General features: G+C 37.6%; 2 protein-coding genes across 2 annotated transcripts; both read right to left on the bottom strand.

The window, feature by feature from the left end:
* Positions 1–196: 196 nt before the first annotated feature.
* LOC306905706 (peptide YY-like) lies at positions 197–2,693 on the bottom strand. The gene is made up of 4 exons (XM_079476532.1): positions 2,628–2,693; positions 2,219–2,406; positions 888–965; positions 197–723 (listed from the first exon to the last, which is right to left on the bottom strand). Exons 2-4 carry the CDS (start codon positions 2,404–2,406, stop codon positions 699–701), a joined length of 291 nt encoding a protein of 96 aa, XP_079332658.1. The 5' UTR covers positions 2,628–2,693; the 3' UTR covers positions 197–698.
* Positions 2,694–9,783: 7,090 nt separating this feature from the next.
* Positions 9,784–15,731, bottom strand: tut1 (terminal uridylyl transferase 1, U6 snRNA-specific). The gene is made up of 10 exons (XM_079475808.1): positions 15,498–15,731; positions 14,979–15,169; positions 14,376–14,579; positions 14,183–14,297; positions 13,669–13,793; positions 13,355–13,584; positions 13,174–13,283; positions 12,682–12,804; positions 12,134–12,226; positions 9,784–11,636 (listed from the first exon to the last, which is right to left on the bottom strand). Exons 1-10 carry the CDS (start codon positions 15,571–15,573, stop codon positions 10,537–10,539), a joined length of 2,367 nt encoding a protein of 788 aa, XP_079331934.1. The 5' UTR covers positions 15,574–15,731; the 3' UTR covers positions 9,784–10,536.
* Positions 15,732–15,874: the final 143 nt, after the last annotated feature.

The following is a 15,874-nucleotide window of genomic DNA, read 5'->3' as shown; positions in this document are numbered from 1 at the left end:
AATTCTATGTGCTGTTGCATTACCGCGATGAAAGCAAATAAATATATAGGCCTAATTATTATATAAATATTTATAAATATATTGCTCATAGGACTGAATTATTAGGAATATAATAATGAATTAAAATACGTGAAAAGAGTCATAGGGAAATGCCATTTTGTAATATTTAGAATAATATTTTATTTGTTGTATTTTTCGCATGATCTTTATATGATTTTACTTTAAAATAATAACAATCCAAACCAAAAACTATCGGTTTAAACTGTGATCCATTATAATGAACAACGCCGGTAAGACATAATAAAGATGAAAATATTGTTGATTTCCTCCACCTAGTGGAACAGAGAGGTACTAGCTCAGAGATGTTGAGAATGAAATGACAGCAAAGACATGAAACACAGGTTTCTTTTGTTAAATGTGTAAATAACGAGAGAAGTCGTGTGTTCAACATTCAATTATTCTTTATAGTTGTCCATTTTGTCAGTGAATAATAATAAATTATTTACAATTGTCTTTCAGAAAGTATGAAATGAAACCAAATGACAGAGAAAGTGAGTGACAGATATCATGAGGTGTTCTGGAAGCCTCTTTTTAATGCGGGTTTGGTCTCTGAGGTTCAGTTACTCATTTATGATCATTGAGATGGACGGATGAAGAAAGTCAATGCACCAGATACAGAGGAGGAGAGAGGAGTGACATCACCAGACCAGGCTGTCTTCAACACTGCACAGAAACAAACACGAAAGAAAATAAGGTTCTGTAGCTCACGACGCTGCTAGATAAATCAATCTCATGGTTTCCATTCACAAACATCCATTAAAACATCAAATGCATACATGTAATGTAAGACGATGAGCGTAAGGGTAACCAATTTTGTCATTGCTCACCGGGGCCTGATGTCCTGTTCATCATCACCAAACAGCAGTTCAGCCACAGCGGCCTCAGGGCTGGATCTCTTCCCATATCTGAAGAATGAGAAACATCACATCACATACATTCCACCTCTGGAGTCTCTGAGAAGATCTGAGGGATGCACCGGATAGGCCATTTTGACTTTTTGGTTGCTAGGGTGTTATTGATGGTTGCTATGTGTTATTTTAGAGGCTATTTACTGGTCTAAGTCAAGAATGCCCAGTCTACATATGGCCCAGTTCTTTAATGTAAACTTATGCTGAAATTGTTTGGTCGAATCAAAAACTGTTTCTTCTATCACCTATACAAAAGCGTCTTTTTAGCTCATCTGTGGTCTAAGAAAATTCACCACACCTGGAACTGAGCAAAAATAACACATGAGCATCATTTAATTGTGGCCTTTTGTGATTCCATTTCTTGCAGAAAATCTCAGTGTACATCTGCGCCACACGCCACGGAAAAGATAAATCAGCAGACGAGTGAATCCCACTTAATAACAATCTATCTGAACACGCAGCAGAATAATGAGGGGTTACGCACAGGTTGAAGGAGATCTGGCCACGCAGCCCACCCTCACACATATGGTAGAGTTCACATAACACATTCGTGGTAAAGCCATTAACAAAAATTCAGTTTTGCTTACATTTTTTCTAATTCGTCTATAAATATGTACTTTGGAAAAATCTTGGTGTGGTTTGAAGTTCTGGTGTAAATATCCCGGCATATACAGTAATCATTCAGAATAACGGTAAGAATATTACCATATGATCACTGTACCGTCTCATGTACATTTTGTAAGAGATATTTAAACAAATGTAGACAAACGTAATGTAATGTCAAATAATAAACCACAGACTGGGAAATGGATTAAATTGGTGCCAATGAAAAATGGAAATCATAATCTCCAGACAGCATCATTCAATGAGCCATTCGATGTTTTCACTCATTGTCCCCAGTAGATTGTTTCTTCATGATATGATCTTTCTCATTCTTACTGTTGTGACACAATGAGCTTTATATGTGACACATGTAGGAATGGTTTCTGGAACAATTAACACTGAGATTTATTAAATGTGCATAATAAATGAAGCACATATACTCTAACACAAAAAATCTGTGACTTTGTTAAGATAACTAATTATAACTTTCAACAATGTAAACGTATGTATTTACAGTATTGTAAACAGATTAACCAGATAAACATTTTTAGCTAAATGTAAGGCATTTTATCAAAATGATTATGATATTAAGACATGATTCCTCTGTTATATTCGACACATCATGACACGGGTTTGTTTTGTCTCACCTCTGTCGTGTGATGAGGTTGATGTAGTGTCGTAGCGCCGTGTGATATTTGGCCATCTCTTCTGGACCCATGTCTCCCGCCGGAGGTTCAGGTTTGGGTGGGTACGCTTCAGCCAGGCTGCTCAAACACACTATCAAACACATCACAAGAGCCACCAGCACGGTCCAGGATCTCATGCCACAAGCCATCTGATAAACAGAGAGAAAATAAGATTTGTATCATCAGAGAATATCTGAAGAAAAGGGATGAAACACTTCAAGTTCCCAGAGTCACATGAATGTATTGTGGAGCTGCATGTCTGTGGTCCGTAATCTGATGGTTTCTTTAAATCCATGAAGTTATCATTGAGAACATCATCAACTACAACTGTTTTACGCTCTTTGCTCTGAAGCATCAAAATTCAACTTACTGTTTAATAGATGTTCAGTCCAGGAAGGGTCACGAAGAGCTGATGATGGTTGTTGGAGTTCTGCTCTTCTCTCTCAATCCTGATGCTTTTATATCTGTTGAGACCCCAGTGGGAGGTCCAGACCCACCCAGGACTTACACACGAATGTTAATGAGGAACTAATGAGTCATTGTTACGTGCTATCCAACACTTTCATTTGAACATTTCTGACCACTATAAAGATATGACTATAAAAATATGACTTTATTAGGCAAATAAACATACTGTAAGTGACTAAAACATTCAATGGTTTTATAATGGTTTTTGAGAACCGCAGACGGTTCCTAAACATATTTTTAATAGACACCATGAGCATTTTAATTGTTTATCAGCATGTACTTTAGCATTACAGTAGGTTAATAGTTGTCATGAAACTGCTCCGAGACTTAGGGTGAGATCCAAATGCAGCTTTATTGGTGGGTAATCCAGAGACGTAATCCAAATAACAGGCAGGGGTCATACACAGGTAGGCAGTTCAAACAAGGAAACCAACAACACAAAGAAACAAACAAAACAGGCAGGGACCAGAGGCAAAAGAGTGAACAGGGAACAAGGCAATAAATCCAAAAAACCAGAAAACGCTCAGAAATGCAGTGTAGACAAAACAAGACTTCGCAGTGAGTGAATAAGTGCACATGGTATATATAGAGTGAATGTGAATGATATGCAGGTGTGTGTGAAATCAGTGCTGATGAGTCCGGGTAGTGAGTTATGGGAAATGTAGTTTGTGAGTGCATGATAAGTTTGATGTGGAGTGCCCTCTGGTGGTTTTCAAGGGCACTCCAGCTGGTGACCGTTACAATAGTTGCCTAATAGTTTATTTGAGATAATAATAGCTGGAGGAACATGTGTTTCTATTAAAAACTGAATCTGTATATTTAGTTGAAGAGTGAATCCAGCAGATGAGTGAACTTCGCCTCATTGTCATGATTATCAGACAGACGAGCACAGGATTAGTGAAAACTGTAAAGTCAGAACATCATTGTCGTACATTTAGGAACATTTGTCGCACAAAAGACGCGATTAACTTAAATATATGTGAACGTGTGTAGCGTCTCCATCACACGATGACAGAAAAGTGATGAGGACATCATGAAAAGACTTGAAGTGAAATTCATTCAGAATAAAGGCCCTGCAAGCAAAGACCTAGAAAGTTCATTACACATCATTGATCAGTAAAGAAGGCTGGAAGTGTGAATCAATAGTGTGATCTTGTCTGAATCCCCACCCAGTAGAATTCATCTCTAAGGGTTTTAAATAAGACAATCTAAACTGTACAGATTACAAACACCAACCGACAGCGTCATTCTCTTGAAGACATTGCAAACCAGACTTTAATCTTGAATATTCAAATAGTTAAATCATTGTCTGGTAAAATGTTTTCTTGAAAAGCATCTTTGGGTCATTATCGCTATAAAGGGCCTTTGAGACTTCACAACTTCCAAAAACAATCTTTTAAACAATCTTCTATTTAACTTAATATTTGTTGTGTTTAGGAGATCTTAGGCTGTTAGAAATATATGTTGGTCAAGTGCTCACACTTTTTATTATTAAACTGCAAGCAGACACCATATGCACAAACCACAAAAGATGTCCAGTCTGTCATGGACAAACTCAAGTAGAATAAATCAAAACGTATCTTCATCAATACACCTGCTGATACCAGTAATGCCAAAAAAGTTCATATCATCCTCTCGTGTATTGCATCTACAGTTTTATTATGTGTTATAACTGTTGTATAACATGATATTTAAATTATATGATATTTGTTGGTGAAATGGCGGACAATGACAAGGTGGACATTTGTGGCTAAAGTTTGCATTTAATGAACACATGATGTACCTGCAGTTAGAAAAGTGATTCACTGTTGAAGCTGACTGTCCTCGTGTTTAAAATACCATCTATAGTTTGATTTGTGAAAAGTTTTTATATGAATTAATATCACTATGACATGTTAAGATTGACAACATCCAACAGATGAGAAATATAAGTGTAGATATTAACTGTGTGTGCAACAGATGTTTTAACCTCCACTGATGAAAGACAAAATGAAGAAAGAAATGTCACGGAGAACATCGGTTGGTTTCTTTAAGGTGAATCATCCTATAATGAACAGGGTCGGCAACTTCATGTGTAAAATGCTTAATATTATCATGAAAATCAAATATAAATTATTTTAAAATGGTTGAGGACATTAAGAACATTTAAAAATATTTAGATCTTATGCATTTTATTTGTTTATAACACTCAATGACGTTTGCTGAGCAGTGTGTGGGACATCATGCCAAACTCACATTCATCAATAAAAGAAAATGGTATAAAATAACAAAAACATTTGAAGATTCTTCTCATTGAAGTCATATGTGTGTAGATATATTGACATTTATAATAAAACCTCAAATGGTCATTATTTAGCATTATGTTCATGATGATTCAGATGAGGACACCGAAGGCACTTTATAGTGATATTGACCCCTAAATGAATAAAAATGTATTAATAAATATATAAAACACAATAAAGTGTTCCTGGTTTCCATTTATTATTTATCAATGTTAAAACATGAACTTTGATGTATTGGATGTTAAAAACACATTTGTAGCAGGCAAAAATAAACCTGTTTGTCCCTGAGCACACATACTGTATATGCGGAACAGATTAAAGTGTAAATCTTTATGTCACGTCTGATCATAAAAGCTTATGGAATCTGCATTCATCTCTGTGGCAGCCTGTACATTGCTGTTGTCACAAGGGATCTTTAAAGCAAATCTTTATCTTAATAAAGTTCGGAGTAAATCATCCTTTAATGTGTCACACGGCATCTGTTGATGCAGATCGCTGCAGCGATCAAACTGTTTTCTTGTGATAACACACAACATTTCCTCCGTGGCTTCTGTGAGTCGGCTGACCTCAACTATAAAAGCCAATGAAGAGAAACAACAAACAGTAGATATTGATAGCGCACTTCAGCTTATCAGTACGAACAAACAGCGAGAAAGCCACGTTAGATAAGATTCTTACGCTATGATGACTCTACTGTAATGTTCATCCAAAGAGCCATTACTGTTCGGATGAGAGCTCGGAGAAGAAATGTGCTTTATGAAGTCAACAGAATGACTCTCATCCGAGTGTTGTGTATTTTCAATGTTGGTATTTTAATGTGAAAATCAATGGTGATATATTATTAGATCAATACTGAGAAAACTTCACTGGTGTGGAGACGGCGTTATTTTATGGATTTTAGGTTAAAGTGGGTTCATGGGTAATCATTTCACTCAGAATCAAATGTAATGATCTGAAAAATCATAAAAGTATAAAATGAAGATCTCCATTTCTACTGGAGATTAAAATCCACAGATTCTGTGAACCAAACACTTTTTGTCGGGCAAATATTTTTCAGGTCTTCAAAAGTGTAATTCTGTTGCCTCATACATTACAGCGTATTTGACCTCTAATAAAGTTCAAGTCTGTCTTAAAACAGCCACAACAGAAGTCATAACAGGCAAGACACATCTAACAGACGCTGAGAGATGTTCACTGCCACCCATCAGACGTCAAAACTGAAAAAAGGCATTTATGAACCTGCAAGGGTACAATTATTTTATATTTCGCTACCGAATGACCTTCCGTTTACACTCACAAAATTCTGCAAACTTCCGGCGTTTATGGCTGTCGTCCTGTCTCAGAGGTGACGTCACAGGAGTCAGAGGGATTCATGGGATTGTTATCAGACTTGTCATGCGTGTTATTGCATCTCTGATGTGAGCAGAGTGCTGCAGAAGCGCTTCAGTGTGTTTCCATGAACTCATTCAGCGCAGAGAGACGAGAACCATTCGATGATCCGAGAGAGACAAATAAATACTGATGGTGAAAATGTCCATTTAGAAAAAAAAGACTTCAGAGAGAAACAGGCCATTTTCACTTTAAATATTTCAAGGGTTTTTTATATGTAAAGGTCAAATATGTCACATATAAAGTATATGAGCATTTTAACCCTGGCATGTGTTTTTTTACTTTATTTGACCTCAACTCTAAAGTCCTTTGATGTTATATTAGTAATTTCACTCACTAGATTTGCACAGAATTAGATTGTGTTGCTCAGACCTGTGGTTCTCAAACCGGGGGCCCAAGATAGATCCAGGGGGTCCACAGAGTTGTGGCATATTATGAAAATTATACATTTTATAGAATAAAACATCAGAAAAAAGCCCACCAACCAAACAAATTGATGTTTTCGGATTGAATAAATGATAATGCTTTCGGCTTTATTCAATTTCTAAGTTTAAAATATTGGGGTGGTTTCCCAGACATGGCCTAAGACCAGTCCTAGACTAAAACTAATGTTAGAGCTGTCTAAACTTAAAATAGCTTGCTATGACATTTGTGCTCTTGTTTTGTTCATTGAAGGTTGAAGTATGAACTACGTCTCACATGTTTCTCAGTGAAAAACACTCACATGTTTCATTGACATATCTCCAATCTCCCCTGGGAATCAAACAACAATTTCAAACAAGTAAGTGTACTTATTTAATACATACTAGCATAAATAATATAGTGCCTTTCCTTATATGTAATATCCCACAGTGATTTCCCACGAGAGTGGACCTGAGGCTACAAGAACACGTTACTCTTTCTTGTTCAATGAGGATTCTTTAATGAATCACGTGATGTGTCATTAAACATGAAGGGCTTAAACGTGTCTTTTGTGTCTCGAGTCAATAAACTGTGAAATAATTATGAGCTGGAAATGTCGTCATCATCTTTATCCATTTGGCTCCTGTTGCACCGAGTGTGACGTCACTTTGTTTCAGAGAAAGTTGACTGAAAGCTTATTTGATGTTTTTTGCTGACTGTACCTTTCCATCTCTAGAGCTGTTGAGGTTTTGTACGGAGATTTTTGTGAGAAGTTGTGAAATCTATTGATTAATAATATGAACTATATATTGTACAGTGTCACTTCCATCTGTAACTGAGCGATTCTCACAAAATCTTGGTTTCATGAAGTCAAGCAGTAAGTGCTCAGTAACACTCGCATCAACACATTTCCTTGTAATTCACTAAAAACAAGGCATTTCAAAAACTTAAAAGACAGTTTAACACAATTTATTTACATAAAACCATGTTTAGCCTTTAAAAGTCTCATTACTGTAACCATTAAAACTGTCAATCCCAAAGGGTGTTTTGATCAAAAAAGCATTCATAATAAGACATGAGAATGAATAAAGTCATATTAATAAGCTTTTAACTAGAAAAAATGGCAGATGTGTTTCTTCACATAAAACCTTTAATGTAAATATCTTTGTGTGTGTAAATAGTCCTTTACATGTTACGGAGGATGAAAATATGGACGCTTCTCTTTTCCACTATTTCTTCATTGTTATTATAGGGCTACATTAATATTTTGTCAATGTTTTTTGTTATTTGAGAACATCGTGAGAACATCCAATTGTTTTATTTTAGAATAGTTTTTATTCACACACAAAATTAAACTATTGTATGTATAAAACATGTGCTGTATACAGCAGACAAAGAAACAAACGTCTTTATTATCAGGTGGATATACGGTATTTAGTATTGAACCTGGTTATTGTAGCACAACGTTATTAATTGTACGGTGAGGTCGATCGTCTGAGGGAAGAAAGTGTTTTTGTGTCTGGTGGTTTTGGATCTCAATTCTCCGTTGTGCCCACCAGACGGCAACAGTTCAAAGAGATGATGGCTTGGATGTTTGCAGTTCTTGGAGGGCGGGCAGGAAGACCAATGTTCTTCTCAGCAGTCCAAACCGTCCTCTGTAGTCTTCTGATGTAGCCAAACCAGACGGTTATGGATGTGTAGAAGACAGACAAACTGTTTCAATGGTGTTTGTCGTTCACCGTAAATAAAATCCTTTAAAAAATTATAGGATACAAGGATATATATTGAATAGTTTTCCCCATTTGTTTTTGTAAATGTCTTATTTTGTTCTGTAATATTATAGTTTTTGACCTTATTTAAAATAAAAATTATTTGAAATCTTGTCTTTTTGTGTAATTTAGAATTGCTTTCTAAAAACTCGAAACATCCTGAAGCGCAGGTGGTGGGGTGACCGAAGGTGATAAGTGTTGTGCAAAGACAATGTTATAAACACAATAATTATGTTCATGATCATCTTTTTTGTGTAACTAAATGATAATTTGAATCTTCACTGCCATGTTTCAGTGCTTTCGTGAGAATGACCCAACCATCGGACTCTAATGAATGGACAAATAATGAGAATTGTTTGTTTGATGCATAACTTCTCAAAGTAAAAAAATATATTTATAAAGTATTTTCCCCTTTTGATGAATTGATGTTAATGTGCCTGATCATGCAAATCTTTAAATGCACAAGATGGTGTCATAATCTGCTCCAGTTCTCTCAGATAGAGACGGGAAATGCCAGAACCCAACCAAATCGAATTAAACCAGACCAGAGATGATACACCTTCCAGGAACCTTTTTAAGTGATTCATATACTTAAATCACAAATTCCTTTGACTAGCAATCGCTCAAAAGTAGGAAAAATACAAGAGAATGAATTGCTATAATACCAAGAGACCTAAATATAATATAATATATATATATATGATCACTGAATGACACATTCTTCTATAACTTCAATAATCTTTCTGCAGGTCTTCATCACTGCATTTCTCCCAAAGATTTCAATAAGAACTCTGAAATTTCCTCTTAACGTTTGTAATTATAACTCAAGTCTTACATGGTAATTTACTCTTGTCTGTATCTGTCAATGCTGAGTACTTGACATAAGACAGGACGGCTGATGTTCATTTGTGAGCGTGCTGCTGTAATGAAGCATTGTGCCTTATTGTGTATTACAGTCATTCATCGAAGCGCACGCCTTTATAACATTCCCAGTCCACAGTACTCGCAGGAAATCCACCACAGAAACACCCGACTGATGGAGAGTGATGCCCGGAACTCAAATCATGTTGGAAATATTATAGACACCCTCAGGGAACCTTTAATGCCTTATTGTGCGTAGAGAATCTCAGTTACAACCTTAAAAACTAAATCTTTAAGATATCCCCAATGTACATAACTGCCATAACAAATATAAGAAATGATTATTTAAACGAAATATCATCAAATGTGAAGTTTCACACAGAGATTATAGGCCAGTCCTTTCACCATAAGTTTTATTGTGACTTGCATTTAAATCTCACAATACTACGTTCTTAACAATATTATACACTATAGGCCTAAGCTTAAAAAAAGATATATATATACAGTTAGAGTAAAATATACAGTTAGAGACCTACAGGGAAAGATATAAACTGTTATCATTTATTTAACAAGAATCCGCGTTAAGCGTGGAAATTTAGGTCCACAAATATCACAAAAGATTATTGATCACAATTATTATAGGACGATATGTACGTGATCCCAATTTTCTTATTCAGCTTCACGTCATTCAAAATCTGTTTGTGGCTCTGTCTTCTGTGGACCACAAAAGAAGATATTTTGAGAAATGTTTTGTCTTTATACACGGGGTGAATGCTATTCTTCAATACTTCTGTTGTGTTCTGCAGAAGAATCTTCGTTTTTGGCTACTTCATCTACTTAAAATAAACTAAACATCTACAACAAATCTCGGTTGTATTTCAGAATTTCATTTTAATGTGGTTCATGTTTCTTATATTAACATTGTAGAGGTGAAAAAGAAAGAAATTCAAACTAACCACACATCTCGGAAAATAAGCATCAAAACGTTTTCCAAACTCAAAAAAACTACTCGTTTTGTTTGTCATACCTACTTGAAAATGTAAATCAACACAGATAATTCAACTACGTATACTTATGAAAAAAATATTCATGACACCTCCATAACACTCTATGTCTTCCCTAAAAGGGTTTCAGTCATCTTGGGTAGGAAGGACTCTAAAAAATGGAAGAAGTCTTGAAAGAGCCCTGCTTTATCCTGGCTGGGCTTAAACCGCAGGTGAACTTTGGTATTTTCACTACCGCCCACAACTTCTGCATCCACCTTAAATTCCAGCAAACCCTGCACTTCCTGCTCATTCTCCACGATTCTCTGAGTCACCCTGCTCTCGATGTCAACGCAGCCCCCTTCAGGTTTGGAGGTCTCATCGCTCGTCTTCAAAAGATCCCTCCGGACCTTCCGTCTGCCCGCCCAAACGTGATGCCTTTGTGTCCAGCTCCAGTGGACCGGCTCCGGGTGCTCCACATCAGAATCCAGTCTCTGTCTTTTAACTTGTGTACAGGTGGACGTGGATGGACCGTCATCTGTTGTGAGAGGTCTCTTCTTACCCGATTGCCCTGTGGTTTGAGGATCAATATCTTGCATGCTTTGGTTATTATTCACCTCGGTTTCATTTCCATCTTTTTCTTGACTTTGAACCGTGACGGTATCTTGACTCGGCTCTGAGGGTGAGCATTTTAAAATATCGTTAAACACCGTGTACACGGCGGAGCAAACCTTTGCAAACCAGAGACCTCTAAAAGCCGCCCCTGCCACTGCCAGCTGGGAACATAAGGGTCCCGGCAAAACATCTGCCTTGAACGGGATGCTGACCTCCATGATCTTCTCAGTCCCGGCGTGTGAACGAGGTCTGGCTTCACTCGGCGGTGCGAACAGACGCACAAGACCCCATGATTTGCCTTTGGCTGATTTGCGCTGGTACTGTAAACTGCGGCAGTATTTCTCGGCCTCACAGCATTCTTTCTTAAAGTTCATTTGCGTTCGCTCATTGAGGTTTCCGGCCACGTTGTGAGTGAGCTCAAAAGGATCCAGGATGTTCACAGGACCCAGTTTAGGGGCAGAGGAACGCTTCGGCTTGGGACTAGATGCTTCTTCCTCGTCTCTGTGGAGGAAGTCAGTTATAGGAAGGGCTCGACCGTCTCTCAGAGACAACACTGAAGCAGAGAAATCAAACTCGGAGTAGAAGGTGAAGAAACTGAAAAGCAGCGTGCCTGAGGGAAAAGAATAATAACTCTGTATCAATGGTCCAATCGTAACAGCAATGGAAAAAACTTTTTAGTTCAAGGCATAGTGTCAAGTTTTTTAATGTTGAAGAGACTAAACACCCAAAAATTAAACTTCTGTCCTTATTTTTTCATCCTCTTGTCATTCAAAGGTTGACTATTCTGTGGAATACAACAGAAGATATTTAGATTTTAATACAATAATCAATGAGGTTTAATTTAGCTCGATTAAAAATAAAGAATGTTCTAAATATCTTCTTTTGTCATGTCAATGACAGAAGGGTGAGTAAATGTCAAAAAAGGTCAACCCTGTAGAAAGTCCTCCAAAAAACAGCACACAAAATACATTTTGTACAAAAATGTGCCAGTTGTGTTGGAAGAGCAGCTATGATGCCCTCTAGGAAAGCCGCTCACCAGGGTTTAAGAAGGAAACATATCACTTAAGTCATCTGAAAAGAACAGAGAATATGTGTGGTGGTTCTTACACAGGTCTTCTGTATTTTTGCTGGGTGGAACACTAATAGGTTGACTTGGGAAAGTACAGTCCCATCCCTCAATAACACACTTCTCTTCCTCACCTGCACAAACAAGAACAACTGTTAATACTTGGAACACACATTTAATGTTCAGTTTATTGATTCCCTTTATTAAAACATGCTTCCTTGTTTGATGTCAGCAGTATTACCTCTGTGAATTAAAGGCACAGTGGGAAATATACTATATTCATATCAGTGGCCTTGAAATTCTGCATTATTCTACATAAGGGGAGCAACAGCATGGGTCTGCCGTGTTGACATCACACGACCAGCTGAACGCTGCTTTATTTTCAGTAACGTTTGTGTTGGACAATACACATATGGACAAAGTATTTCTACAATAGTGTCTGTAAGATTAACCCTTTGTGTTTGCATCACACCAGCAAGTGTCAGCAAGTCGAAAACAAGCATCCAGAGACCCATAAAACAGCCTGGTGCTTTATTAATTTTACTAAAATAAAAGATACTGATAAAATAACCCGTAGTTCTATACGCACAGGCCATGCTCTTGAGTTTATTCACAGACGGCAGAACAGGAGGATCTCGATTCTGGAGGTAGAAGATCACCAGCAGGGTAAGAGCGTAATTGTTCAACAATGGTCCGGGGCCGGATGAGTTTCCTGTGACATTTCAAACAAAAATATTTGAATTAAATGAATTATGAAATGTTCAGCTACAGTGACCTACTGTCATTTAAAGAAATGTAACTCATTACTATATGTTTAGATTGAAACCTTAGAGCTGAAGTCCATCATTTTAGCTTTTATTTGATCATATCTGCTAGAAACCATTTTGCAGGTCACTTTGCATACTTCTCTTTACAAGGAGTTAAAGTCAAATGATGTCAAAATGACATTTCCCACAAACACGATTTGTGTTTGCCTCCTTCATTTCATTCAATTTCTTGTGAATGAATCATGAATGTAAAATGAGTTATGTTCATTACACAGAATGTGTCCACAATAAGCAACAATACACAACTAATTCACCTGCTAACTGTTTCTGTTTGGCCCATAACCGGACGGTGTACACTAGAGGACGCAGCCTGGAGTCGATGCCAGAACACAACTGCAGAAATCGAGTGTTTCTCACTGCCAATCTGGAGCAGAAACAGAGAAGTTTAAGATTGCATGGGATTTCAAATAATGTAAAAAAGCAACTGGTTTCAACCTGTTGTTGAGGGTTATGTCTCCTTGAAGGTTGAGCTCTCGATGACTGAACTTGACGACGGGAAGTCGAGCTGAGGCCAGCGTCTGTACTTTGTGCACACCTGGAACGCACTTCCTCAAAATGGTGGCTACCAGGTCCAAAATTTCCACACGAGTGGCTGTGGACAGATCTATGTCGGACAGAATGGAGTCCTCGGAGCGGCCGTCCTCAGACGGATTATCTCCTGCCGGCTGGAAAACATCAGCAAAAGTGAAGTTAGAATTCCGACATGAATACTTTGATTCTTTGAGGTCACCGGTTGACTGCTAACACACCTGATCGGATGACTTCGCCTGAGCTTGAAAGACTTTGGTGTTCTCAAGGTCCAGAAACAGATCGAGGTCACAGGAGTGAATTCCAAATGTGTTCACAGAGGAGCCGAACGGCACGATAAGACAATCTGCAAAACATCACAAACAGAAATGAAGATCAAGACCATTGTTTTGAACCTGCTTTTGAAAATATTTCCTTCTACACTGCAAATTCCCGAAAAGTTGGGACGTTTTTTAAATTTGAATAAAATGAAAACTAAAGGAATTTCAAATCACATGAGCCAATATTTGCTTCACAATAGAACATAGAAAACATAACAAATGTTTAAAATGAGAAATTGTACACTTTTATCAACTAAAGTAGCTCATTTAAAATGTAAGGCCTGCTACAGGTCTCAAAAAAGCGTCCCGACTTTTCCATAATTCTGGTTGTATACGTTCATTTAGTGATATATAAAAATCAAGTTTTAAATCGATCTCTGTAGATATCTGGTTCATCTTGTATTTACTGACAGACCTGGAAAGAATTCGGTGAAGACTTCCTGTAGCAGCTGAACCAGAAGATCTCTCACTTTCTTCTCGTTCTCCTTCAGCTCGAAACTCTCCATCACCGCCTGAAACTGCTCATTGACCTGTAAACAAAACGCAGGTATTCATTTAAGCCTCCAAACTGCTTTTATGGGTACGTATGTTGATGCGGTGTCTCTTACAGATGTAGCCTTGCAGAGCTCGAAGTTGAGTTTGTCCAGGCTGATCTGATGTTTGGAGTCTTGTTTCCCTCTGCTGGCCAGTTTGAAATCTTTCTTCTCTCTGGGCTTCACGCGGAGCTTGAGTCCACTGAACTGATGCTGAAGCTGTGCCAGAACTGTCTGAGCATCCTCCGGCTTGGAGAACTCAACGATTGCATACACACCCTACAAAAAACAACAACATCTCTTATTAACACCACCCCTAAGTACAGCACTGGGACACAGATAAATCTCAACATAGATTTGCTTTTTGTTACCGATAGATTAGAAACTATACATTTATTAGAATAAAGTCGCTTACAGCACTTTTGGAAGTCCCTTTAAAAGAAGAAAATGATGTCAATATTTTAAGTTCGATTGTTCAAAACAATAGCAAATGTGTATGACAGACATGATAAAGTACGTTAGAGGTGAACAACGTTTGATTTTGGGGTCATTATAAAATTTAATAGTGACATTCAGAATATTCAGAAACATTGCAAATCGTCCTGATGGCTGTTTTTTTAGAAGTCTCCTAAAAATGGACAAATATTTCAGTTAGCCGTAGATAGTCTGCATCCGAACCTTCTGCTTGTCCATGATCACATCTGTCACCAGTCCAAACTGTGTGAAATACTCTGTCAGATCAGTCTGAGACGTGTCTGGTTTAAATCCGCTCACAAACACACTGTTTTCCTCCTGAGCTTTCCTCTGAGATCTGAGCCGCACAAGATGCTGGTGCTTCTTGCCCTTGACATGATCCTCCAGACTCGGTTCTAAAACGAAGGTGAACATGCAGAAGTGATTTCAGAGCAATTCTTCGTGGAACATCTCAAGAAGTTTTTGTACAGTGATGATTGCAGATAGCATACATACATACATACATAACCTAATTGTGTACCAATTGTCCTTTATTCATAGAAACAAATCCATTTGCATTTTACAATGTTCCATTTTGCAATACTATCATTAGTATTTTCACGTCATGTTATTTCTATGCTACATGACCTTAATACATCATAGCTGTATCGTGGCGAAGCCCTTTCGACTGAAACGTGTGTGCGTCAACGCGTATGTTTGTAGTTCGTCGCGTTTTAAACTCACTGTTGGGTATGTTTACATCACAGATGTGACAGTGAAATCCTCTTTGGATTGTCTGGATGTCTTTATCGGTCTCCATCGTGAAGCTGAGTGCTGATGTTCAAAGTTGCCTCCAGTTTTTCTACACAAAACAAGTCAAATCTCCCACCATGATGTTCCACTGTGTCCGTCCCGTCACTCTTCCGTCGGAAACACGGAGCTCTTCGTTACAGTTCCGCCTTCGACCGTCAACCTTTCGCTGATTTAAGATACTTATGTCGCTTTTATGACAATGCCTTACAAGAATACATTACTGATTTACCTCTTTAGACAAAACAATGGCAATTATATATTTTTAGATGTGTCTGGACAAGTTATATTGAGTTAAGACCGGTCACACA

Source organism: Barbatula barbatula (assembly GCF_947034865.1).
Source record: "Barbatula barbatula genome assembly, chromosome: 16".
Lineage (NCBI taxonomy): Eukaryota > Metazoa > Chordata > Actinopteri > Cypriniformes > Nemacheilidae > Barbatula > Barbatula barbatula.
Note: the sequence above shows the minus strand (reverse complement) of the source record. Positions and strands in the feature narration are given on the sequence as shown.

Bases quoted from the DNA above. Each gene is read 5' to 3' on its own strand.
- LOC306905706 (XM_079476532.1), bottom strand. From the start codon at position 2,406: ATGGCTTGTGGCATGAGATCCTGGACCGTGCTGGTGGCTCTTGTGATG. The intron at 966-2,218 runs GTGAGACAAAAC...CTCATTCTTCAG, and splicing joins AACCTCATCACACGACAGAG to ATATGGGAAGAGATCCAGCC. The intron at 724-887 runs GTGAGCAATGAC...GTTTCTGTGCAG, and splicing joins GAACAGGACATCAGGCCCCG to TGTTGAAGACAGCCTGGTCT.
- tut1 (XM_079475808.1), bottom strand. From the start codon at position 15,573: ATGGAGACCGATAAAGACATCCAGACAATCCAAAGAGGATTTCACTGT. The intron at 13,794-14,182 runs GTCTGTCAGTAA...GATGTTTTGCAG, and splicing joins CTTCACCGAATTCTTTCCAG to ATTGTCTTATCGTGCCGTTC. The intron at 12,805-13,173 runs GTGAATTAGTTG...GAAATGTCACAG, and splicing joins CAAACAGAAACAGTTAGCAG to GAAACTCATCCGGCCCCGGA.